The 27,766-nt window shown below is 38.4% G+C and overlaps 1 protein-coding gene across 2 annotated transcripts in view; it reads right to left on the bottom strand.

Annotated features, from left to right (window-relative positions):
- Window positions 1-27,766, bottom strand: part of PCSK5 (proprotein convertase subtilisin/kexin type 5) — a 229,575-nt gene that overhangs the window by 75,645 nt on the left and 126,164 nt on the right. For both annotated transcript variants that reach the window (XM_058043218.1, XM_058043217.1), the window contains exons 10-12: window positions 25,048-25,151; window positions 9,325-9,442; window positions 8,119-8,307 (exon numbers count right to left, since the gene is read on the bottom strand). In XM_058043218.1, the coding sequence (XP_057899201.1) occupies window positions 8,119-8,307; window positions 9,325-9,442; window positions 25,048-25,151 (411 nt within the window). The remainder of the gene's footprint in view (window positions 1-8,118; window positions 8,308-9,324; window positions 9,443-25,047; window positions 25,152-27,766) is intronic.

Genomic DNA, 27,766 nt, shown 5'->3' with positions numbered 1-27,766 from the left:
TACAGTAGAAAATCCAATGGATTGAGAATGCTTTTCCATAAAACAGAGAAAAGGCTAGCATTTGACAGTATAAATATTATATTTTAATTTAGGTCAATCTGTTCTTTTCCAAGCTAGTTTCAAGCTTTATTCTCAAAAGGTTGTGAAATTCAGCAAACAGGAAAACAGGATGCTTGTGCAGGTACATTCCTGGTGGAAACTGCCACACTGGATAGAAATAAAATGCCATAGTTCTTGCTGGAAGCTTTGGTCAGTCAGAGGCATGGGGTCAGGTACTGCGTCCAACACTTCTTGCAATAGAAACTGTATGGACCTACAGGATTGGTGCACTTCATAGGGCTAATCCAAAACCTGATTTTCATGGTCTCATTTCAAACATAAAATCACAGAATCAGAGAGTATGCTGAGTTGGGAAGGATGATCAAAATCCAACTCCTGGCACTACACAGGACAGCCCCAAGGATTACACCATATCTCTGAGAGTCTGCTCCAATGCACAACTACCCCTGGATGAAGAATCTTTTCCTAATACACAGCCTAACTCCCCTGACACAACGTCAGGCCATCCCCTCAGATCCTGTCACTGGTCACCACAGAGGGGATTGGTGTCTGCCCCTTGGCTCCCCTCAGAAGGAAGATGCAGACTGTGATGAAGTCTCCCCTTAGTGTCCTCCAGGCTGAGCATGAAAAGTGACCTCAGCCACTCCATGTATGGATTTCCCTTCTGACCCTTCACCATCTTTTCAGCCTCCTTTGGACACTCTCTAATAGCTTTATAACCTTCTTACACTCTGGTGCCCAAAACTGCCCCCAGCACTCGAGGTGAGGCTGCCCCAGAGCAGAGCAGAGCAGAGCAGGGCAATCCCCTCCCTTGCCTGGCTGGCAATGCTGGGCCTGATGTCCCCAGGACACGCTTGGCCCTCCTGGCTGCCAGGGCACTGCTGGCTCATGTCCAACTTGCCATTCAGTTTGGGCTACCTTTTCCCATTTTAAATGAATACCTTAGCACTTATAAAACAAAATTAAAATATATGTTGGGATTCATTTTCACTGATAATTGTGTGAGATTTTCTTCTGATACAGTTCTGTGCTTCTGTGTATGTGCCTGTAAGTGTATATGTGGACATATTTTGGCTGCTGAATGGGCCTATTTCATGTCACTGTTAAATCAGTTGTGTGAATACAGGAAATCTCACAAAGGTATGGCACATACCATTTCCTGAAATGGTAGAAATCATTACACAGTCATTATCCAGAATTTGCATGCAAGTAGGTTGTTCAATTTAAGTTATGTAGGCTATTTCCAACTGTTATTTGAATTGCCATACTGTTGTTTTCTGACAGACTACATATTACTTTCTAAACACCTCATCAATCCAACAAGACACCAGTATTTCTCTTTGCCATTATAGCAACTAAATTATATAGTATTATGCAAGTACTGTGCAATTACAAATTTGTATTCACTGAGATCTTGTTCATATACATTAGAAACATAAGTTCCTCTTTATTTTTACTGTACTTAGTCTGCATTACTTTTTGGATAACTAGGTGTGTCTTGTTTTGGAATTTTAAAGTGTTGTTGGATATCCATTTTAATAATTCTTTTAAGTAATTTTGGGTAGAAGAGAAAAAAAGTCCATGTGTCTTGTTTTTAAAAACACAGTTACCTATAATATACTGTGACTGGAACTGTAAGCTTTCATCCATGGAAATGGGGAAAATTGGGTAATATTACTTCTGAGAGAATTTACTGTTTTTTTAAAGAATACCTCTTTGAGAAAGATTTGAATTTTATAAAATAAGGTCTAAATTGGAATCTTTGAATGTATGAACTGTGTTTCCACAAAAGATTCTACAAATAATAGAGACAGGTCAAAAGGATAGTAAAAAACAAAGTAGAAACATACTGACTCTGAGTCTGTGTATGTATTTTGGACATACAAAATTGTCCAAGTACTTTTGCTTTGCTTTGTTTATGCACTAAACTCTCAAATCAACGAACCTATGAGACAATGCAGGGATTTCACTTTCAGTGAAATAAATTAATGAAATGTTCAGATGTACATTCCTCATTCAGAAAGAAATGCATAGGATCTTTTAAGGAACATGCAGCCAGTCCAGAATTTAATTTTGCAATTTGTCAAAATTCCTATCAAAAACACTTATGACACTGATTATCCTGGATTAATAAAATTTGATACATGGTCTGATGAACTGCTAATTGATTATTACAGATTATTATAGACTAAAATACTTAAACAAGTTAACTAGAATAAGCTGATGGTTTTTTCTGACCATGATCATATACCTATACTTGTGAATGTAACATGCTTTTAAAGACCGAAGTGATTGAAAACATTTGAATTTTCAAAACTTATTTGCTAACATAAGCACAACAGAATGCCAATTCTGTTACTCAGTTACTCAGGGGACCTTTCTTAGAAACAGAACACTCAACATGGAGTGGATGTTACCGAATGATTGACTGTATAATTATAAGCTGCTGTCTACAATGAATGACAGCATTAAATTAAAAAAAAAAACTTGCTCTTCTCTTTCGAAGGAGTTTTATGCCATACTCATAACATACCATATTTGTGTCTAGATAAGAATATATGTTATACTACTAGTGTAGAATAAAATGACTATTTTTCTTAAAACAAATTCAAGAGTCTTGATCTCTTCCACTGCCACCACTTCAGCCTAAAAATTGCATAACCTTTCTCTTCAATAACATAATTTAAGCAGAAATATTATTCTGTGATCAAACTTTAGACCCAGTGGAAGGCAATTAGCCACTTTCTAATAGCATTAAAAACCCAACAAACAAATGTCTCAGCTTTTCAGCAAAGAATCCTTAAATTCCTAAATGCTTGGAAGAATTTGTTTCAATTTTTAATTTCATGTGAGGAAAGGCAGTGAAGGTAGTGGATTTGTTTAGCAACACCAGCATCACCCATTATGAACACTAAGAAGTAAACACATAAAAGGAGCTTTTTTCAGTCATCAAGATTGTTTGTTTCAGCTGAGAAGGTGCAGCTGCACCTGACTGACAGCAATGGTTGTACACTGAACTCAATGCATTAAGAGCATGGAAACCCTGCACTAGCTAGTGGCTGCAGCTGCAGCAGAGTAGCTGGAAAGAGGTAAGAATTTTCTTCTCCTACAGCAGCTGTCTTTGTTATGATGTGCTCCAGCACACAAACTGGCAGCCTCATGGGCAAGTGGTCCTTGCCCAGAAGTCTGCACAGCCACCAGACTTCAAATGCACTTACAGTTTGAAGAGACTACATAGTGCCTTCCCAAGCTGTGCACCTGAAAGGGCTTTGGTCAACTATTCTATTTAAAGCATCTCTTCTCCACGGGGTTGAATCATCAGCTCCCTGTGAGATGTAGCCCCTGAGAAATTGCAGACAGATCAAACTGACTTAACCAAAGCTTCGGCCAGACCCTACTGCACATCTGCACTGAAGTATTGGGAAAAAATAAATGGTCAGAGAACACACTAGGCATTTCAGAAGCTTTCTTACCTACATACGGGAGATCACTTGAAATTTATGGATTTGGAGCTAAAGAAAACATATTTAAAGTATTCGCATACAAACTTTTTTTTTCATTTCCATGTTACATCTGGTTATCACAGTTAGTTTTATGAGACAATGGCTATCTCTGAACTATCATGATAAAGTTGTTTGGAGTAACATGAACAATAGTGTACAATCCTGCCAACCTGAAACAATGGCTAGCATGGCAATCACCATCTTTAAAGGCAGAGTGCTTGTCCCCAGGAACTACACATATCCACATTAAACGATCCATCATTACTTGCAAACATGTCAGGCTGACGAGCTCCACACACTCCACTGGTCAGCCAGCTGCTTGGTAGTGGGATATCTATTCATCAACCCCACAAAGGGAAAAAAAATATAGCTAACATGAATGAAACAAAACACAGCAAATATGAGTTGGGAGAAATGGTTTTCCAAGAACTGTTTCACCCTCTAGACACAGCACAAGCACAGGGTTATTAGCTCATTGTGGACTTACACTACTACCACATCAGAGACCTTTTCAGTGACACTCAGCATGAAGTTGGCCCTTATGTTTCATCATATTAGGATTAAAATGTTAGTTTTCTTTAATATAAGAGTATAACATGCAAGCTGGAAAAAAGATGCATACTTATAAAGAAAATTTTGCCCTATTTCAGATCACTGAGTCATTTTATGAAGCAAACAATTGAGTAAGATTAGATAAGAATAACTTGGATTTGGTCTAAGAGTTCTGCAGAGGAGGATATTATTAAAATTTACTGATTGTCTAAGGTTTCATGATAGGAAAAAGATGGTCATGAAGATACATTCTTTTGTTACTGAAGAGAAGTATTATTAATACCACGGCCATATAAGCTTATGAAGCTAGTGGCCTGGAAAGTTGCCACCATGTGGCTGAAATATTTCAGTTACGCAGTTCAAATGGCAACAGCTGCTTTAAATTTAAAGGGCAAGAATTAAATAAGCCATGACTTCAGTGGGAGACAAATGAGCCCTAAGTTTGTTTCTCCTACTCCTTTTGTATCTAGCTTCTCCTCCATAGCCTGCCTGTAGTGAATGTTTGTTAGAACTGACCTTGGTATGTCTCAAAAAACACTCAGGAACCCACACTGCCAAATCCACTGGCCAATTGTTTTTGGAAAGAGGATACTGTTCCCCTTTGGACTTAACTCTAGCCTCATCCTCACACCAGCCAATACACTTCCAGCCTGTATTTTCCTCTAGTGCAGTGCATCCAATGTAATCATGTTTAGTACTTTCCAAACAACAAAGCAGATGTTCCCTGTAATGCAGATTTTGAAGAATGCACATAAGGCTTAAACCAGTGACAGTGTTATCCACCAAATGCCTGCAAAGGAATCCACATCATCTCAGACTAACAAGTTTTCTTACTGAAGTCATTTTAGGGGGTGCCAACATTAAGGATAAAATATGCAGAAAAAAGGCCAAATATTGCCTTGAGGGAACTACTTGTCAATGCACCAGAAATTACACACAATTACTTTTCTTCCAGAATTGGTGGAGAAGTGCACATGTAAAATATACCTTTTGCACTTAAAAACATTTTACCAAGCGAACTGTTTCAAATTAAACCCAAATGAGTAACTGTAAAACAATGGGACTTTCCCGGGTTTCAGTAAAAACAGCTGGTATTGCTGCTATTAATCCTGTACATGTACATTAAAAAGTCTTGTATATCTGAGAAAAACATCTCAGTCAGGTAGTAGCAATGTACAACAGCCTCTGGAGCCTTTGCCTATAGCAGAAAAACCAGACCATTTGCTGCCAATGTATCTCTGTATGCATGCTTATAAACTGAATGCATTTATTCACTGATATTCAGTATTATTGATACATTAAAAATCAAATGCCTCATAACTAATTTTTCATACTGGAAAATACCATCCCATTTCAAGTTTTACTTCATAACATGATGCTAAAACATATACGTTGACAACACACAGCATACTCCTAGTGTCAAGAAATTACTATCTCTAAGCTGTATGACTTCTTACAGCAAGGACAAATGAAGTAAGCCTTGAAACACCATTTCAGAAAGCGTTTTGTTCATATCCCTCACTTTACCCTAAGAAAGGCCTCATGAAGGCTCTAGGTATTTCAGTCCTAGCATTTGCAAGATACGTTTATTCCTAATATTAGAAGCCCAGAGTTGTTTAGTAACCAATCAGCCCAATGTGATGGCAAGTTCGAATATTTCTGAAGTTTCCATGGGAAGGGAATTTCTGGTGAGACTCTATAAGCTCTCTCATGAATAATTTGTTTCCTGGGAAGTAACAAAATGTGAAAAGGCCTTTCAGGTTTCTTTGTTTTCTGTTTAGTCTTCTGATACTAACATAAAAGAAAGAGCTGAACATCCTCTTATTTTATTACATATATTTGCATACCATTTCTCTTCTGCACATACAGAAAATAATTCTTTTTAAGGTGCAGGGGTTACAAAGACACTGATTGAATTAAATTTTGTACCTATCCCACACACCAATCATCACCAGAGGTGAACTGTGAATCCTGGAATGTATTTCCCACTTGCTGTGAGTCAGCTGCAGCACATGACAGCCTAGAGCCAAAAGTTAGCTGCGTTAAGACCACTGGGTTTACACAAGATTGTTTTGTTTGGATACCTAGTTGGATGGCTTTCATGTTTTTTCATTTTGAACTGAGCAAGAACTACTGCATGAAAATGGAAGAGAAAACTAAAGAAGGATTTCTTCAAACAGAAAAACAAAACCCTGTTTCATAACTAATAGGAGAAACCTGTCTCACACTCATTAGCAGAAGACAAATTCTTTGTTCAGTGCAGTAGTGCAGCAGGAAGACATGGATATGTGTGCCTAAGTGCTTTATTAGCAACCTATGACAGAACTCACAATAGAAAACAGGAGATATTCTAGAGGAGCCCAAACTTCCAGGACAACTTCCTCTCCATTTGGTGAATTAGTGTCTACAGCTTGAAGAACATTTTCAATTTACCTTTTCTTTCAATTTAACATAATCTCTAATGAAAATGCGCATTCACAGTTCAATCAGAACCAAGTCCATTTGACCTCCACCTGTCTCCAAAACAGGCTCTTTGTTTAAAGGGGAAATAAAAATCCTTCTATCATTGAGATAGAGGAGGACATGCAAGTCTCCAGATCTAGATAATGAGCATTTCTGGCTGAGGAAGCATGGATGAAAAGCAGTCTGGAAAGCAGGCCACTCTCAACCCATTAAAAGCTCTGAAGAATAGGACGAGGGATATTAATTTTGTGAAGATTTAAGCATGATGGCAGAAGAGTTCTCACAACACAGGTTTGATAGATGGCCTTTTTTGCAGTTTCTGATACATAACATCAGTAAACATAAACTTTTCTGTGGGAGCCATGCTCTGTGTCAAGCAGAATGGCAGTCATCTACATCAAGTCATCAAGGAACAAGAATTACCTATGGTCCCATGAGGAAGAAGATTTCTAGCTAGTTGGAGAAGTATACAAGCATTTCTTACTGTAAATGTAACTTATTTGCATATTTGTAACTGGTGTAAAATTTGGAAAGTTTTCTGATGTTTCTTAATGCCTTAACCATGTCTGGTAGGAGGTGGATGACCATGGATTTAGTGAGATTTACATGGGAAAGACTGCCAATATTTTCTTTGAAGAAAATCTCTGCTAGTAGATCAGAGAAATAGAATCATGACTGAGAAGTCTTCCAGTTTGGTAATGATTCCCTCCACTTATTATTTGTCCAATGATATACTGGACAAAGAGATACTTTGTCTGAGTTCAATAATCAGAATAAAAAAGACAATATGACACACTATGACAGTTTCTCCAAGAACATAACGTAGAGGTGATGGGGAAGAAGATTGATCATTCTTAGTAGCTGTTGTAAAAATGGCTGGACATTTGAAAGCAAGCATCCATCACTGAACTGATGTCTAACTTTTAAAAATCTTTGAAGGCGATGGCTAACTTTTAAAAGCTTTAATCTGCAATTTACAAATGAAGCCTTTAATTTCAAGTGCTAGTGCTACTTTTCAGCATTGTCCTACTATAAGCCTTTCATGGATTGAGTATGTTTACTTAGAAAAAAAGGATTTGGAAACAGGTAATATCAGGGATTTAAAAAATAGTGGTAAATTTACACTATTATATCTGTCTTTCATTGCTATTTAAAAAACGATAAGAGAAAAACGAAAAATAAGTGGCAATATGTAGAAACACTTTGATTCAGCTTCCTTATGAAGCTGAACTGAATCTGTTTTCTTCACATTTTCCAGCTATCTAATAAATGGTGAGCCACACAAGAACTATTGAAATTGACTAATCTTTGCCTGGGAGTTCAACAGTTTTAACATACTCTTTTAAGTACTGAGACTGTATTCTATTCATCTCTTGAGTTCATTTGTACTTCATTCTGCCCATCTCTCTACGAAAAAGTAATTAGCCTATGACTTCTAGTATCACTGCTGTAATGACTTGACTGCTCTTTGCTGACATGGACATGTCTATGCAGGCTCTACATGCTGACTGTACTGTGAAATTGGGTTGTCATACTATACCTGTTGGCCAAGAGCTGTGACCTAGTTCCAGAAGGAGAGGTTAGGTAAATTGCCAAGTCTCCACGTCGAGGGTGAGTAATAGTGATACGTACAACAACATGCTCCAAGTAGATCACATGGTGGTTAGGATTATCTGAACAGCCAGTGGCTTTGTAAATTGAACGGACAATGCTGTCAGGTCGTATTGTTCTATAACAGAAGCATAGCAAACAACATTAGCATTTCTTGCTTTTTGTGTAAAATACACAACCTCATCTTTTTTGCTCAGTAGAGAATGACAGTGCTGGATAACTGTAAAGTCAATAGCCTATAATCATTAGTTTTGACATGTGCTTCCTAGCTGAAAATACCACTATAGGGTAATTATTTCACTGCAGATAATGGCTAATGGCAACTGCCTGGGTTTCTGTTAAGCACATACACAAGGTAAAATAGGAATAAGCCTTTGGGACAGAGCATTATTGTAGATTAGTGGCCAGCTGAGAAATGCTGAGATTGTCATGGGATCACAGCTGGTTGCTAAACCCCAGGAAATGCCTGGCATAGCTAATCCTAGTTTACATAACAGCAAGTATTACATGTTAACCGTACCAAAAGGCATCTGACTCAGCTGGTTTAAATTGGTATGACATCCTTGCAGACTACACCAGTTACAGATCAAGCCTGTCAAATATAATTAGCAAACAATATTCTTAGTGCTTTGGAAGTCCGCGTCATGCTTGATGCTGCCTCTAGGTCCATGGAGTACACATAACAGAGTTTTGCTCTTAAGCCTGGTTCTACAGAGACCCTAACTTAGCAAGTGAAAAGCAGTTCAGCTTTGGCCTCTGAACTAGAGACCCTCCTAAGACCATTGGAGAGACACATTATCACACTGTTTCAAAAGCATATTTGCTTTTTACATCCTGGACTGTTAAATCTATCTCTTCTTGCAAAGGTGACTGAAATGCATTCAACCAAATATTCTTTGGTGTATCATCTACGTAAAAATCCATCATTACCCAGTCTGGACTGTTTTACACCTTCACCTTCTGCAATGTTCTTTAAACTAGGGCCTTTTCCCATGCACTACATCTGTAAATGTGACAGACTCTCTGGTGTGGCTTTAAATATGATACATTATACACAATGCAAGGGAAGGGTAAATTATAGCCAATTTTTTTTCAATAAATTTAAGCCAGCAAAAGTTTTGGTAGCGGGTATTACTTGATTTGCCGATCTGTGTTCTCCACACACACATGCTGTGGAGGCACCGTTGTCCACTTTTCTGCTTCTGTCACCATTGCTTCAGCATCCATCAGTCCAAATCCATAAAGGTGGCTCACTGCAAGGTACAAACAGAATGGATACAGTTATAGCATAAACACTTGGGTTTCATCATACTAACTCCAGAGTGTCACATCCTAACAGGAGTTACTTCTTTTCTCTTCTTCCTTACTTTCACTCACAGCTCCAAAATCTCATTGCAAAGAACAATAATGACAATATCTAATTTGTTCAACAAATCTGTTCACTGCTTTATTACAGAAGTGGCATGAGGCACTACCTACACTGCCTACTACGAGAACTACAGAATGCCAGTGACTAAAATTGCCTCTGGCTGCCCTTAGTCCATGTGCCTCAATTAGCTCAGCCCTTTTGTATGACAAAGGGATATATGAGCATAATGAATGAGAGGAAGGTTACTTCCATTACTCAAATGCCAAACACATGCATGTGTATTCAGGGAAGCTAACTGAGACAAATTTGAGAATGAACAGACCACTTTGTAACTGTTGTATCCTCTGAACTTCCCTGAGTGTAAGCAGCACTAGTGAATGTTCTTCTCTTCCTGTATACAGTGTGTTTGTCATTGGCCAACCAACTAGGCAGACCCACCCTCTCCCTAAAGCTGTCTGCATGAGGAGGGTGAAAAGCACTTACTGAATCAGGTGTGTGTTTTAGATTGCTATTCCAATTGAAATAGAGACTTGCAAAAGGGTTTTGGTGAATTAGAAGAGCTTCTAGCTATGATGTTCCATTGTGACAAATTGGTGCTCTTGATAAAATTCTGACAGCAGAAGGTGAAACAAAAAAGCTTCCACAGGAGGAGTTTAGATTGCAAATATTAGTAGATCAGTTTTTCTTGCTACCACAGAAACTCACAGAAAATTGTAAGTGCAAATTTAACCAGCAATGCAACAAAGCATGGTATAAATCCTTCCAAATGCATGTTGTAGAGGGTTTGTGAAAGCATTCTCTATATTGCCAAACCAAAATTCAAAGGACTCTATCTAAAAAAAAAAAACCTGCCTTCTCAAACAAATACAGTCCAAAGCTTAAGGATTACATCTTCCGAATATCTAGTACTGTCCAAAACTGCCAGCTGAAAAGGATTCTTCAATGCACCTCATCTTTTCTTGATAAGAAATAAGGGCAGAAAAGCATGTAACATTGCCACGACCAGTCAGTGACCTTCAAATGGAAACTTATGTAACTTTTACGCTATATACCCATATAATGTTTTTCCCTAGTATGCACATTAAAAATGCAAATAAAATCTATGGAGTGAACTTTCTATCCTCCCTACCCTAACAAATACTTGGAAGACAGAACTTAGGAGGAATTTTCATCCAGGAGAAAAACTTACCACTCAAGGTTTTGTGGTTGTGGTATTTGTCCATGACTCAATGTTTAAAATGTCTTGCATGAGAGCAGCAGTGTAGTGATAAGTTCTGCAGCTGATGTGGTTTTTTCAGTTGAAAAAGAAATACTTTTTTTCCTTGAAAGGCCTTCCCATTGAAATAAAAAAACTTCCTGACAGAGAAGGTTACTTTTAAATCCTGCCATGTAGACTGACATTTGGCTGTCCAAAATATTTCCATTCAAAGCCCTTGATCCAATGGGTTGGTTAGCAGCAGAAGGTACAAGCAGAGGCCCATAATTTTCAAAGACCAAATTACAGCAATTTAGGAGAGAATCACATAGTTAAACAAAGTAGTTGTGTCTTAGAGAAGAAAAGACTGCTATCTTCAGATTGTGCTTCTTCATCTGTGTACATCCTTGTATTCCCATGAGCTATATGCCAAGGTGCCTGCCTGTCCCAAAGGTTAACAATAGCCTGGTGGTCTACATGGAGCTATAAATGTCTTCTAAGAAACGCCCTGGAACTGCCTCTGATTTGTATGCAAAACATACTGAATTGAACATTGCTAACCCAGATTAATCAAAAGCACTGTCTGAAAGGTCGTGATGACCAGACCTTGCACCTACCTACTTATGTGCTCTGCATTATCACTGCTGTGAATTGCTACTGGGCTCAGCTCTTGCTAGGAATCATTACACATGTCAGAGTGGGTATTGGGCTGTTTTGTACAAAGCTACTTTTCCTTCACAAACGAAATATGAATATCATATGAATATAATATAATAATATGATACAATGTAAGCTGGTGGCTGAGGAGTAGACTGTTGCTTTTATTAAGCTGAAGGGTTGAAAATGTGATCTCCTTGTGTGACCAAAGTGTGCATCAGTAGAGCTATCTTGAATTCTCTCTCCTGTCAGGCAGCTGTACTAATTGATCAATTTTATTTCTGCAAAATCACAGGCCCACACAGAGACTTACAGGTGCCGGGCATGTTTCAGAGAAAAACTTCCCTCCTACAACATGAAGTAAATACTAAGTTTTACCTCATCTCTTTAATCTTTCTTAAAGATGTTTTCATCTTAAAGATGAAACAACATTTGTCATGGCTTAAGTCCATTTATTTACCCCTAGTGCAGTTCCTTCATCAGTACACTGCGAAAACAAGGCCTTCTGAGCTGCTGGAGAGACTTCCCCAGCTTTTTCATAATCTCCTTGCTTTTGTCTGAAATTGCTGTTGAAAATTCAGAAACTTTCTCATTTACATACAAAGCTACCCTCAAATCTAAAGTTAGGATGCGTATCCCATTTGACTTGACTATGAGAAATATGAAGAGCTGGTGTTCATAAATCATAACAGAGAACCATGCAGACTTCAGAAAAATTTGGCCCAGACACTAGAAACACAACATTTCCAGTGTAGCTAAACTTGATTTGTTAGGCTGCAGTTTCATTGCCTGTCATCAAGATATCTCATCAGTAACTTAAACACTAAGCCTTCCCTGCTATTTTACTCATGTGACAAAAGGCCTCCATAAAATTTTCTCCCTACTATATTTTTGGCATTTTATATATCATGTCCTATGTACTGTGAAAGCAGCATTTGAAATATAAACATTTTGTATACACATATCAAATGCCAAATCAGGAAAGAAATAGTAATAATTTCAGTGTGACAAATGAGGAATATGCAGCTTCCTCAACTAGATTAATCTGTTTGATATGTCAACTGTAATGATCTGTGTATTTATGCCACAATAGGATCTTGATTCAAAATGAGATTGACAGAATAGGAGACTAAAATGTCCATTAATACTATGGTTTCTTAAATATTGCTTAGCAGGTCTAGAATATGTAAGCCTCTTGAGTTACTCTCAGCCCATAAATACTTTTGACTGATCTACACCAATCTTTTACATTTGACATTTTAACTGCAAATAGAATGAACTAATTCTATAATGCTTTAACAATTTCATATTGCTTTTCTGTCATTTGCTTGGAATACTGAAATATTTCAACAAGGATAAACAACTGCATAACAAGAATTAGACAAAAAGTGGAGAAATGTCATGATGACACAGCTTAAACTGTTTTGTTTTGTCATGTCCTCTCTAAGACAACACTGATCTTTAATAATTCATCTTGTTTCAGCCGTATTCCTATTTGATGCCAACTTGGCACCAATAACCTGTGACAACTGAGTGTGATTTCATAAACACATAACTGCTTTACAAGCCAGTAACACAAGTGTGCAAGAAGATGCTTTTTCATTCTTGCTTTTAAAACCAACTCACTCATGGTTTTCAAATTAAGCACATTATTTGTGTTTCTGTATTCTACAGAGAACAATTCCTCAATTTCTGTACCTAAAACCAAATGAAACAGCAAACGAAGTATTTGCTCCTCAAAGTCCCTGAAATCCAGGCATTTTTATAGACTCAGTATGGATGTGGGAAGATTGAGCTCTTACACCTATCACCACACTAGAGAAGGTTGTGAAAAGCATACAGTTGCCCAACAGATTTGTTTAAAAAGTGGCAGCTACAAAGACGCACAATGAGAATCTGAAGGGCCTCTACAGCATAGGATCATAGAAGCACAGAATGATTTGGGTTGCAAGGGACATTTAAAGCTCATCTAGTCTGACCTCTCCACCATGAGCAGGGACACCTTCCACTACACCAGGCTGCTGAACGCCCTGTCCAATGTGGCCCTGAGGCACTTCCATAGATAAGGCAACCACAGCAACTCTGGGAAACCTCACCATTCAAATCATAGAATCACAGAATCACAGAATATTAAGGGGTTGGAAAGGACCTTAAAGATCAACTGGTCCCAATACTCTCTGCTATGGGCAAGGAAATTTACCCCTCAAGTTGCTCAAGGCCTTATCCAGCCTGGTTTTGAACACTGACAGGGTTGGGCATCCACAGCCTCCCTGGGCAACCTGTGTCTCACCATGCTCACAGTAAAGAATTTTTTCCTAATATCTAATCTAAATTTCTTTTCTTTCAATATTCTCCCATTATACCTTGTCCTATCACTACAGATCCTGATGAAGAGTCCCTCTCCAGCTTCCCTGTAGGCCCCCTTCAGATGCTGCAAGGTTGCTCTGAGACTCCACACAACCTTCCTTTCTCCAGGCTGAACAGCCTCAACTTTCTCACCCTATCTTCACAGAGAAGATGCTCCAGTCCTCGTATGAATTTATCAGCCCTCCTCTGGACTTGCTCCAACAAGTTCCATGTCCTTCTTATATTGTGGACTGTATACAGCACTCCAGGTAGGATCTCACCAGAGCAGAATAGAGGGCAGAATGACCTCCTCCGACCTGCTGGCCACACTCCTTTAAAAATGCAGCCAAGGATTGGATCGGCTTTCTGGGCTGCAAGTCCACACTGCTGGCCTGTGTTGAGTTTTTCATCAATGGTTACTCTCAAATCCCTCTCCATAGGGCTGCTCTCGATCACGTCTCTGCCCAACCTGTGGGTGTGTCTGGCATTGCCACAATTCAGGTGTAAAGACGTTGCACTCTGCTTTGTTGAACTCCATGAGGTTCACACAAACCCACCTCTCAAGCCCTTCAGGGGACCTATGATGGCATCCCTTCTCTCCAGTGTGTTGACTGTACCACACTGCTTCATGTTGTCAGCATATATGATGAGGGTGCACTTGATTGCACTGTCCCTGTCACCAACAAAAACAAAGATGTTGAACAGTATCTGCCACAGTGCTGACTGTGGAGGGACACTGCTTGTCACTGGTTTCCATGTGGACACTGGACACAATTCTGAGTGTGCGGCCATTTTTAGCTAATTTTTCACCCAAGTGGCATATCCATCAAATCCATGTCTCTTCACTTTGAAGACAAGGATGTTCAGTGGTACAATGTCAAATACTTTGCACAAGTCCAGGTAGATGATGTCAGTTGCTCTGCTCTGCCCCATCCATCAATCCTGTAGGCCTATCACAGAAGGTCAGCAAATTTGTCAGGCATGATTTCCCCCGTGTAAAGCCATGTTGACTGTTACCAAGCACCATGTATAAAAATGTCCTTCATTATTTCCAGTCTAAATATACTCTTGTTCAAATTAAAACTATTGCCCCATGTCTTGTTACAAAAGACCTTCCTAAAAAATTTCTTTCTGTCTTTCTTCTAGAAACCTTTTATATATTGAAAGGCCGCTACAAGGTCTCACTGGAGCCTTCTCTTCAGGCTGAACAACCCCACCCTTCCTTGTCTTTTTCATAGGAGAGGTGCTAACAGAATACTTCAAAAGTGCTTTTATTGAGATTCCAGTTATGTCTATGTCTGTTTCTGATTTTTGCATTAGTACAAATAATTTCTCCAGTAATATACTAACCATGGCTTTACCTGATAATAGATTTGACAAAAAAGAAGAGACTTCTGGATTTTACATTTTTCTTTTTGTCAAAAAGCTCCTATTTATTGATAAAATAAAATACAGACTGCCAAGAAAAGCTAGCAGGATAGCTAGTAGAAACTAAAACTCCACTAACCAGTCTACCTTTTTGAGTAGCTTGTGTAACTCTGACACTGCTATGAGGCTTTGCAGTCATTAAAAAAATAGCCTTAGAACATACCATCTTAAAACACCGAGAAATTAAATCCAAGATTCTATTTTCCTTCAGATCATTACTTATTTTATCTATTTCAGGAATTTAAAATTCAAGTGGTTATTAAAGAGACATTGGTTGACATAAGGCACGAGAAGCAAAGTACCCTTTTGGGCTCCCAGAGTCAGGCTCTGCTGGTGGTGACAGCACATGCCACCCAAATATATATAGTTCCCACCTCTCATGAGCATAAGCAGCTCCCAGGAAGAGGGCCTTAGTCTTGGGATTCAGCGGGTCTGTGGTCAGCAGTGAGCATCCATGAGTACCAAGCACAGCCATGCCAACAGTTCCTGATTTACTTCTCAAAGCTTGTTTAGGAGCGAGTAAACCAAGTTAATGAAGTCTTCGGAACAGATGGTGTTCACACATGGACTGTGCCCTGCATATGGGGATATCTTACCCAGAGTCAGAGAAAACATCAGTGAGCTTTGCTGAAAACCTTGGCAGAGTGACCAGGAAGACTGGCTTACTTCTCTGCCTTTGAAGCAGCAGAGTTGTGATGGAAACAGAAAACCTGACTACTGCTGACTGGGGATTGCTATGAAAATTCTGTAGCAGGATTCTAAGACTTCTCTGCAGCAGCATTTGGCTATAAATCATAAAGCCTTTACTGAAGACATTAATTCACTTGAAATAAGACAACTTATGTGAATGGAATAAATCTGAAGGTTATATGGGTTTAGAGGGGTGAAAAAATGTTTTCTGAAATAAAGTTGGCTAAGGACCATCTGCAGTAATAGAAGCTATAGTTTTTTAACTAGTGGTATTATTTTTAAACTGAATTGGGTTTTTTTTCAATTTTTATTTTTAGCATGAGGATTTTTAGCACTGGAAAACATGGTGGTTTGCAACTTTTTTTAAAGAAAAAATGTATTTTGTGACTACATTGTGCAACACCTTGCAAAATAATGTACCCATCTCCTGTATTAGGAGGAAATTCACCCTAGGAGATATATTTAGGATTCCTTGATATCTCAGAAGTAGACAAATGCAATGTCTTTCTATCAAACAATAAAAACATCTTTTGGTGAGACTGTCTGTTCTAGTCTTCATCTCAGAACAGACAATGACAGGTGAGTCAAAGGCACTGTAACTGGAAATCCTGACAGATTGTTAGCAGAAGGCACATAGACAGCATTTCTGTCCTGTCAAATGTATCAGACACATGGCATCCCTCTTGTTCCATTCCACTCTGAGGCTCTGTGTGTCCTGAAGTATTGGAACTCCAGCAGGATATTTACACTAATTCCTGACTGAGCATTCTGCTCCCTCAGATTTTGTCAGAAAAAGGATATACAAACATGCAGTAAATCACAGAAAAAGGGCATTGCAAATTGTTTAATGATAATGATGCTGAATAGAATAACTAGATAAATTATTAATTAACTAAGCCAACTTCACAGTGGAGTGAAGTTGGCTTAGTTAATTAGTAATTTATCTTGTTATTCTAGTTATCCCTGTGGAGCTATGTAGTAGATGCTGATCAGTAACCTGAAGCAAAAGGAAGTTAAACAGTAAGCCAGCTACTGTTTACAGAAATAGTTGGCCAGTAATGTCAGAGTAGTGGGTGAGGTTCTTCATCCCCTGACTTAAAAGCAAATCCTCAAAAGCTGATTTTTCTGGAGGGCAAAAAGGGAACTGTTATAAATAACTTCAGGCATCTAACTGAGCTGAGTTGTCCTATGTAGACCCTTATCTTTCCCTATTATGACATGAAATTCTACATCCTGACGGGGTACATTAAAATACTACGTTGAAGATAGTGTGATCTGTTTCCCAACTGGCCTGAATCCTAGTTCCATAAAGTGGACACACTCTGATAATAAAACAAGTGCCAGTTTTGTAACTACTGAAAGGCATTATAGCAATGCAACAGCAGTGAAGAAGAGCTTTGGTGTTCATAAAGGCAATTGCTTGTCATTTTTTTAAAAAGACAGACCTACCACACTCAAAAGATATTCCCTATTGTTACAGATGGATACAAGCAGGACAGATATTTGCTTAGAACATTCTTTCAAGCGTACCACATTGAGAATTAGTACATAAAGAGGTCATGTAACTTCCAAGGACTTTTCTTTTAAAAATCAGTGTTCAATGTCTGCAATTTAAACCTTCTGCTTTGGAGAATTTTATCAGTTTATCAGTAATTTTTGAAATTTACGATCCCAGTTTTTCTTTCTTAATACTGCAAAACAGAAATTTACATTTCACAGTAAGTGCAAGACTCTTATGGTTATGAGTCCACAGGGGAAGACTTTCAAACCTCCGCTTCCTCCCTGTGCCCCAGTTCTTTACAGGGTTTTCATAAATGTCTGAGTTGGGCTTGTTAAAAGGAAACAATGTCAAAGGTTATCATTCTCATGGTCAGTCCACTTGCCAATGTTTGGAATACTAGAGAGCTGCAGAGAAATTGTGTATACCTTTATATCTAAGACAAACAGACAGGAAGTTATCTCAGTTGTTGAGCTGAGGCACTAATTTAAATTCTTTGTCTGCTATGCTGATCATGCTTTGGTGACAATTCTAAGTGCAATTATAGAAGAACATTAAAGCCTAATTTTGCCTCTTGCCTGCAGTTACTCCCAGTTTAGAGCCATTTAATGTACACTTCAGAACATGTGTAATTTTGACTTACAATATATGACCCCAGGAAAGCAATCAACTCTAAGACAAAATCATGATGGATGTCCATCCATTTTCCTTTATGTATCCCAACTCAGGCTTGAAGCTTCTGCTTGAACTCTGTTTTTACATTTTACAGCTTCATTCCTTACTTTTCACAGGGAACAGAAATCAGTGTTGCAGTTCCAAAAAGTAAATGAGAAGCACTGATGATGAAGAATTTGAGGCTGGGAAAAGTAATAATGCCTGCCTGGCTTCTCTGAAAGTTTCCCTCTCCTACTTTGTACATCCTCATTTCTGGAACTATACTGACAAATTTCTGGCCTTATATGTCTTTCAACTGGAAACAATATTGTCTGTAACTTCAGTTTTGTCAGGAAGAAAAAAAAAATTACAATTTAGGCTGCATAATTCAAGATATTTTCCAGCTCCCTTCCCCAAATCCTAAAGAGGTATTTCAGTTCTTACTCAAGGCAAGCAGAACTCAGTTACCTGGCAATTTGCTTGGGTTTAACATACCTGAAAAAACCCTAATGCAATTTTAATACTAAGTTAAAGAAAATTTTATTTATAGACAGAAATTGAACTGCTGTATGCAATAAGTAAACAAGAATCACCTGGAAAGATCACAGTGACCATCCAGTGAAAAGACAGTAATTTTAGACTTGCTGCTAAAACACACATGTTTTTATTCCACCTTTCCTCAGCTATCTTAATTTCCAAATACAACCACACATATTTACTCTAGCTGCAGCAAGGATTTCTGTACGAAGCACTTATAAAGGTTATGATGTTGATCTGTGACTCATCTGGTATTTAAATGTAGATGAGATTCTTGAGGACACAGATCCTTCCAATCATACATGTTCTATCAATGCTGGGGGAGACACTTTCAGCCACTGTTAGACAAGCTATAATTGTAGCTTGTTAACATCTATCCTTTCCTGGTGCTAAACTAAATACTGCGCTGACTTCAAACAACTTTCAGTCAGGAGCTATGATGCAAAAAGTTCAGATTAATCTAATCAGTTCAGCTAACAGAAGGCTAATGCCTACCTATGTGAGGACAATATCTCTCTCAGACTTTAAATCCACCAATCTGTTAAGGACAATCATGTATATAGAGTTAGATTGCCTTTTCCAAGAATATGTTTGCTGTCAGCCTACTTAGAATCACAGAATCATTTGGGCTGGAAAAAATCCTATGATTGAGTCCAACCACTAACCTGACACTGCCAAGTCAACTCCTAAACCATGTCCCCAGATGCCAGATCTATACATCTTTTAAACACTTCCTGGGATGGTGATTCCACCACTTGCCTGGGAAGTCTGTTCCAATGCTTGACAACCATTTCATAGAAGAAATTTTCCCTAATTCCAATCTAAACCTCCCTGTCACAATTCTTCTGGTTCTTGGCCTCTTACATGTGAGAAAAAACAAGAGCTCCCTCAACAGCTTCTCATCAGACTCAATAGCTCTGTTGCCTTTTTCTGGACATGCTCCTGCCCTAATGACTTGTTGTGAGGGCTCCAAAGCTCAACAGAGGACTTGCCATGCAGCCTCACCACCGCCAAGTAAAGGAGAATAGTGGCTGCTCCAGTCCTGCTGGCCACACTCCTGATCCAAACTGGGACGTCACTGGCCTTCCTGGCCACCTGGGCAACTACTGGCTCATGTTCCAACTCTGCTAATGTTGATCAGCACCCCAGGTTCTTTTATGTCAGGCAGCTTCCCAGCCACTGTTCTCCTGGCCTGAAGTGCTGCACAAGGGTTGTTGTGACCCAAGTGCAGAACCCAGAATGCCACCTTGTTGCATTTCACAAATTGGCCCATTAATCCAGCCTGACCAGATTCCTCTGCAGAGCCTTCCTTCCTCTCCAGCAGATCAGCATTTCCATCCAACTTGGTACCATCTGCAAACTGAATGAGGGTGCACTTGATTTCCTTGTCCAGGTTATTGATAAAGACATTAAACAGAACTGGCCCCAGTACTCAGTCCTGGGGAATACTAGTAGTTGCAGCTGAATTTAACTCAATCCCCACTACTCTCTGGGCTCTCAGTCATTTTTTCATCCAGTGAACTGTGCATCCATCTGAACCATGACCAGCGAGTTTCTCCAGAAGAATACTGTGGGAAACAGTGTCAAAGGTTGCTCAGTACGTGTCACATGATGGCACTCAAGATGACCTAGCCCATGACCTTCCCTGGCACAGAGGTCAGACTGACAGATCCTTTTTCTAGACCCTTCAACTGGGACCTCTCTGGTTAACCAAGATGGTTGGTAAATGACTGAGTGGTGAGCTCTTGCACCAGCTCCCTCAGTGCCTTTGTGTGGATCCCATACAGAACTGATCACCTATGATTGCATGTATCTAAGTGGTGTGACCATTTCCCCTTGGATTATGGGGGTTTAGTTCTTTTTCCCATTCCCACCTTTCAGTTTAGGTACCCAGAGAACAATGAGTCTTATTATAGGAGAGGTATTAAAAGGTAAAAAGGTATTAACTACTTCATTCGTTTCCTCATCCTTTGTTATTGTCTTTCTCCCTGCAACCAATAAAGGATGGAGACTGCCCTTAACCCTCCCTTTGTTTGTAGGAACAATGCATTTATTCATTGTATTCATAGAAATACAATGTATTTGTACAATACAATGTATTTTTAGAAACATTTTCTAATTGCCTTTTACTGCAGGAGCCAAATTGTAGTCTAGCTGGGCTTTGGCCCTTCCAGTTTTCTCAATGCATAAACTCATGACATCCTTGTGCTTCTCTTGAATATCCTGCCTGAGTAGTCTCCCTAAGATGATAAACTCCTTTCTTTTCTCCTGAGTTCCAGCCAAAGCTACCTGTTCAGCCAGGTTGGTCATCCTTTAATGAAATTAATCCTTTAATTTCAAGGACAAAAATCCACTAGTCTTGCTAGCACAGGTAGCAGGTATTCCTCTCTCCTACACAGACCAATGCAACTTCATGTGTTTGGTGTCTTATTGACAACTAAAGAAAGCTGGCATATTACAATAGCTAAACTCAAAACTTCAGTTTCACTTGCTCCACCCACTGTGTGTATGAGCGTTACGGGTGTATAGGAGTTGATATTGGCTGACAGTACCATGTGAAAATACCAGGAAGTATCTGTAAGAGTAGAAATCTTTTTATAGATGAACAGCTTTGATTGTTTGACATAACCATTTATGAGTTATGAGCTCGCTGTTTTCCAAAAGTCTTATGCCAGCTTCTGACAATGTATTAAAAATATAATTTAAAATTTATTTACATTTTAAAGTTATTGAAAACATGCAGTACAGTGTTTATGAATAGTTTATTTGTCTTCTCAGAAATGCACATGTTGTAAAGATATCTTCCTCATTTCTGAATTCCTGCCTGGCTACTGATAAATCTGTCCAGTCTAGGTCCCCTGAATAGAAGCCCATATATACTCACCTCATTCTCACTCCCAGATTAATGCTCTGCAAATGCTCTGCTCACAACTAATATAATCACCAGTTTTATGAAATATTAAGCAATTATATTAAAAGGCTCAAAAACATTAGGTGACTAATCCTTTTCAGTGGTCACTCTTCAATGAAAGCAGCAGATACTTTAGCTAACCTAAAGGGATGTGACACAACTCTGTTTTTACTCCCTGGAAATTGAAGCAATTTGGTTTCTCTAGGAAAAGTGTCTCCTCTAGGGCTCAGGAATGCCCCAAAAATGAAAAAACTAGGTAGAATTTAATTTCATTTTATCTCATTTTTCAGTAGAATTTTATTTCAGCATACTGAAGTGTTATTTTCTGTGCTTCAGAGCCAGGAAGAGTGAAGTACATTCTCCAGAAATTTCCCTGCAAATCAGTAGCACTCCCTATGAATGGTCTATTTCTCCAGACAGAATTTCACAGTATGTGGACCTTCACTTGCAGACAAAGAACTGTTTATATGATTTGATCCTTGCTCTTAAAACTGCAGTGTTTCATTCTCTATCTTTCAACTCAGAGACAAGTCAGCATTAATGCAGTTTCCTTGTTATGAATGCACTTGCATGCTCTGTTGTTGACTAAACAGATGACAGAACAAGGATTTGCATCCAATCTGCCATAACAGAAACAGATCAACAGTTTTGATATCTTCACAAAAACAGATGCTCTCACGTATATTTTCATAAAATCAGCTAATTAACTGCTTTAATTATTAAAAATCCCTCTATTAACAAATTATATGTACAATTGACTAAACAGAGAATAGCCTGAGTATTCAAGTCTTTCTTTTTAGACTACAAAATAACAAGTTCCTGAGAAAAGATGCATGCTGTCTGACAAGAAAACAACAAAAAAACCCCTACCAAGTAAAAATTCTTGCTCATTCCTGAGTTAATTCTATTGACATGAATTTAATGAGCACTGTTTACTTGCCAGAAAATTAAACAAATAACAAGCACTGCTTTAGCAAATCACTAGCTGTCCTGAGTGTTTTTCATGAATTAATCCTTCTTTGTATAAATGTAAGGAGTAAAAAAAGGAGATCTTGAAACCAGTAATGACATCTGTGAGCTCTTTCTGTGTGTTCTGCAATGGCAAACACTGCCAGGGACTATGGCAAGGGAGAGGGTTGCCATGCAGACCAGCAAAACAGCCCTCTGAAAGTGGGCATGCTGACCCACTTTCAACTACCAGCTCTTGCTGACCCTTTGTTGAGTGAAAGGTTTTTTCAGGTTTTTGCTGTTTTCCACCCTTCAAGTTCTTATTTTTAAAGCGGCAGACCTGTTTTTCTCTTTATTCTTGTTTTCCTCTTTCTCCACCAGTATGCACTGAAGATAGGTAGATTGTTTCTTGTGACTGCTGTAGATAATTTTAAAAAATCTTTCACCCCCTCTTAAGAACATGCTGTGGAAGAACCATGGATCTTATTATCAACAAGATTATGATACAATTCCTTAAGGAACTCAGTCTGATCAGAGTAGTTCATCTAAGAAAAACCATACTTTAATTGTTACTCTTGGCGATAGTGAAGGATAATAGTGTAATATTATACTAAATATTGCCACGTGCAATAAAAAAACCTCTTCCAGTCTTGCCAGCAGTGGTGTGCAAATCCCCTTTTGAATTCAAGTTCGGATGTTGTGATTTAAACTAAATCTTTTGCTTCTCCTTCTTCCAAAACCAACAGGAGTTTAAAAAGAGATGTATTTTTATTGGAACCATGTGTTCAACCTAAGTTGCCAAAATAATTTAGCTAAAACTAATGATTTTATTTGGGTTAAGGTTGATTCCTGAGCTGTGCAGAGGTCAAGCATTTAGCTCATCTTCCTCTTTTTCAATTTCACCACAGAGTCTACAGCAGAGTTCAGCCAGTTCAAGTTGTTTTTCCTGAATCCAAGTTACCAAGTTGAGCTTATCTATGTTTGTGACTTACCATGAGTGGAGACAAAACCTTTCTTCATCCCTTTTCCTTACTATATATGTGTTACAGTATATAGAAAAATGGTTCCAAGGATTCGGAACAAGCAGTGGTAGCACAGTGATTCAACAGTGCAAGTCCTGCTGCCAGTGCTGCTGCTGGTGTGACCTTAGTGTGACCTGTCTTTTGATAATGAGTGACAGCTGCTGTGAAATGACTCACAGGGTGTTTGCCTCTCTTGGGCAACCAGTGGAAAAACATTAAAAATATAGAATTTTGGAAGTAAGATATGAAAAAAATTAGCTCTTCTTTATGTTACTTGAAAAGTAGTCTTTAACCCTCATATAGCCCAAATAAACTGATGACAGAGTAACCATCTCCTGATAAAACTTTTAAATCCCAGGAGATGTTTTGCAATAACAAATACTGTAATGTTATTGCAATTAAGGATGTATCTATTTATGTTTTTTGTGTGGCATACAATTGTAAATGTGATAAAACCAGGCTCTTGAACATCAGAACCTTCATATGATTAGGAGGTCCTGATCAAATATCTATTTCTAAACACATTCTCTGTAGTTAGAGACTGATTTAGATCCAAAAATAAAAAGGGTTTTTTTTTGGTTTGGTTTCTATGCCATTGCAACAATGGCATAGGTCAGAATTATATATTAAAGATGCTCTACAGTAGCAGTGCCTTGATCCAAAATAGATTAAATATAGGCTTCAGTTTTAAAGTGAAACCAGGGCAAAGATTTGATAACTCTTGTATATTGCATTTTATCTCAGGAGATTCAAGCACAAACAGATCAACTCTCATCTTATAAGAGGTATGTCAGTATTGGGTGGAATTCTTATGAAAAGAGAACCAGAAATAAGCCATTCCAGGGTTTTGTTTAGGATGCAATACAAAGTGAAAGCAGAAAGAATGTAGTGAATGGGAATCAGAAGAAAAACTGTGCTGAAATAAAATGTACAGATTCAAGGTTCCATTTTAACCCATCCTGAAAATATATATCCTATTTAAGGGCACAAAAGTATTTACTTCTGCTTGCATTACAAAAGTGAAAAAATGTTTTAGGATGTAGCTTTTATCAAATTTTAGAGACAGTACAAAATTTTAGAAATCTACCCGACAGGTCACTGAAAAATGATTACATGTCTCAGGAATAGTCATGACAGCTCAAAATTCAATTTTATGCAAAATCTGACAGAATTCTCACGTATAAATAATGTAAGATTTATCATATAAAAATGAAATTTGAAAATACTGTTTCATAATTTAAAATTGCAACTGACACTAATTCTGAGTGAGAACATGGCTGGAATCCAGAACTGCTACCTCTTCAACTCTATACTACTTTATCAGAATACTAGATATAAAAAGAAAAACACCAAAAATTTGCTTAGTTTTCTGGCAGCAGTGTGTATGATATGGAACTGAAAGGAACTAAGAAGATCAGGCCAATGCATTTCACACTCAACAGTTTTGTGCATTAGTCATTCTAAAAGGTTTTCATTGTATGAGAGAAGAGATGCCCCTTCAGATCAAGGCTGAAAGGTCTCCAAACTATGCACAGCATAGTGTCAAACAAAATTATCCAATATTAGTTTGCTTGTAATAGCAAAGAAGAAAGAAAGCTCTCACCCTTATAACCAGCTGCATTGGTTTTCCAGTCATTAGCATTCAGATGTCCTGCACGTGAAGTCCTGACAATAATGTGCTGTACGTCTCTCCAGGTCAGAAATGGACTATGAAATAGGGATAAAACAAAGTCACACATCAGACATTTTACCAGGATGTAAGGATACAAGGTCATGTAAGCTGAAAAGTATCCAAAGCAAAACAACTTTCATTTATCATCTCTACTTTCCCTTGCTCCACTCAAAAAACATGTTCCAATTTTACAGAAAAGCTGTATGATATTATTCATACAACTGGGAGGTTTGCCATAAGCAGACTGTAACAATATATGATAATATTCTGTTATGTGAAACTTAAGGGAAGATGAATGAGTACATTTCACACAGAGGCAATTTTTACGACCATCAACTACTGTATCCTAATGAGTGCAAAGGAGAAGAAATCAAACTTTTGGCTTGCTGAAAATCTCTACTAAATCTCACTAACTGCTGCTCAAACTGGAAATTCCTCTAGACTTTCAGTTCCTATTGAAGCTATTCCATGTGTTTCTGTTGCTATTAATTTGTCTACTATCCCAGTCTTGGAATTCATTGAGAGTTTATGAGTATTCTTCAAGAATTCCAAACAGTTGGATGGCTGGTGAGTTGCAAAGCAAGGGCCTGATTACACAGATAAGTATTCCTTTGAGGAATTCCTAATAACCTCTCCACCTGCAAGGTGAAAAAGATGCTGATTCTATCCTCACTGTGACATTAATACACATTTATGTTCTAGGACTAGGGCAAATCTTCAGGGACTGCAGTTTTCCTGTTTCCTCTATATCTACAACAGGGAGAATTTATTTTCTTAGAAGGCGATCTAAAGGTGCCAACATACAGCTATCTTTTCTTTCTCCTTCCAATTTTTCAGTTTTTCTATTACCTGCAAGAAGATGAATAGTATTCTCTTTAAAAATGCAGTGTAGTAGAGGGAATGATAAACTGAGCCAGTAAACAATGAAGAGGAAAAAAGCATTGTGGTGCAGAACACCAGGCACTAAGTAGCATTCTCAGAGCATCATTATCTGTCCCTATTGCACACCCTTCCACAACTCCCCTCAGCTGAAAAGAGACCAGAATGAAATTTATAAGACCCAGAATTGGCTGCCTACACTGCCCAGGACTATGCAGTCATTCAAAACCAGGGCAACTTTGGTTCTTAAACCAAATTCTTAACATATTTAGATATTCTGTTGTATTTAATGAGAACAGATGCCTTCTCTCCCTGAGCATTTTTTAAAAACAGTACTAGGCCTATAGGTAGCTCTTTTACTTATGATGCAGTTTCTCACACTAGACTTCTGGAGTAGAATGACAGTAATTGTTTATCCAGTTGGGCCAGTAAAAATTACTGACATAAAGATTAAAAAAAGTCATGGCAAAAGTAAGGCACATTAAGGGTTTGTGCTTCTACAATGTCCTGTACAACATCATTTTAATCAATTTGTAGCTGTCTTTCACAACATTCAGTTTATATTCATGCCACATGTCCACAATTTCTGCAATGCATCCTGATCTCCTCATGAGGCAGCACTGAAAAGCTTTGCCATAGAATCTGCAGCCACAGAATCACACAATAGTTTGGGCTGGAAGGGACCTTTAAAATGCATTTAGCCCAAGTACCCAGCAATCAGCAGGGACATGTTCAACCAGACCAAGTTGCTCAGAGCCCTGTCTGAACTGACTTTGAGTGTTGCCAGGCATGGGACATCTACCACCTCTGTGACAGTGTGTTTCCATGTTTTACCACTCTTATTGTAAAGGGGGAAAAAAATCCATCTTTTGCATTATCTTTATACTGGTTTTTAGGATAAAATGCAGACAAGCTCTGATAGGGCAGGATGTATTCCTTTAGATGAACAGTGGGGTAGGCAGCTATACATCCACCAGCAATGGTGTTCTAGTGTACCTGTGTCAAATCTGCAGTGCACACAGAGATAAAAAATCTCAAGTGCCAAAAACCTAACAAACAATGGCCTTATTTGCAAGCTGAAAATGATGAAATTGGGAGGAGAAAACCCCTGAGAGAAAGGCATCTGAATTACATACTTTGTTGTGTCTTCTCCAAAGGAACAGTAAAATAAGACTGTCCAAAAGACAATGCTCACTGTCTGCTTAATAACAACATGGAAAGAGCAGCAACAAAACCTTAGGTTAATAGCCACTCTTAGAATCAGCTTGACTGTGAAGATGGAGAAGGCTAACATTGTCTTAGGTTAATAAAGGAAGCTATGGTTAGCATTAGCTATAGTACACAGGCCATTGTTTTGACCTGTCTTCCACTTTCCAAAAGACTCACTACAGAGACACTGCAATTCAGTCAAACTGCTCCTCTTCCACCTTCATCATTTTACTCCCACAAGGAACTGACAGGAAGAACAGCTGGGATCCCTGCTCTCAAGGTGAACAGCCAGAAGCATCTCAAGAGTAACTTGAGAGACTAGCCTATAAAAGCTGATGCTGGAAAACACTTGGAGAGCCAAGAAACTACAGGGGATAGAGCTTAAAAGTCTCAACTGAGAAAATGCCAACTGAGATTTCTGAAAAGCTTATACAAATTAAAGGCTGGCACCAGAACAACAGCTATCCACTACTTTTACTTCTAGCTGTTGCTCCAAAGCACAGACACAGAAAAACTCAATGAAGAAGTTAAAAATCATCACTATCAGACATTACTTGTTTTT

The sequence above is a fragment of the Melospiza georgiana genome, chromosome Z (assembly GCF_028018845.1).
Source record: "Melospiza georgiana isolate bMelGeo1 chromosome Z, bMelGeo1.pri, whole genome shotgun sequence".
Classification (NCBI taxonomy): domain Eukaryota; kingdom Metazoa; phylum Chordata; class Aves; order Passeriformes; family Passerellidae; genus Melospiza; species Melospiza georgiana.
This window is presented reverse-complemented; position numbering and strand designations above follow the sequence as displayed.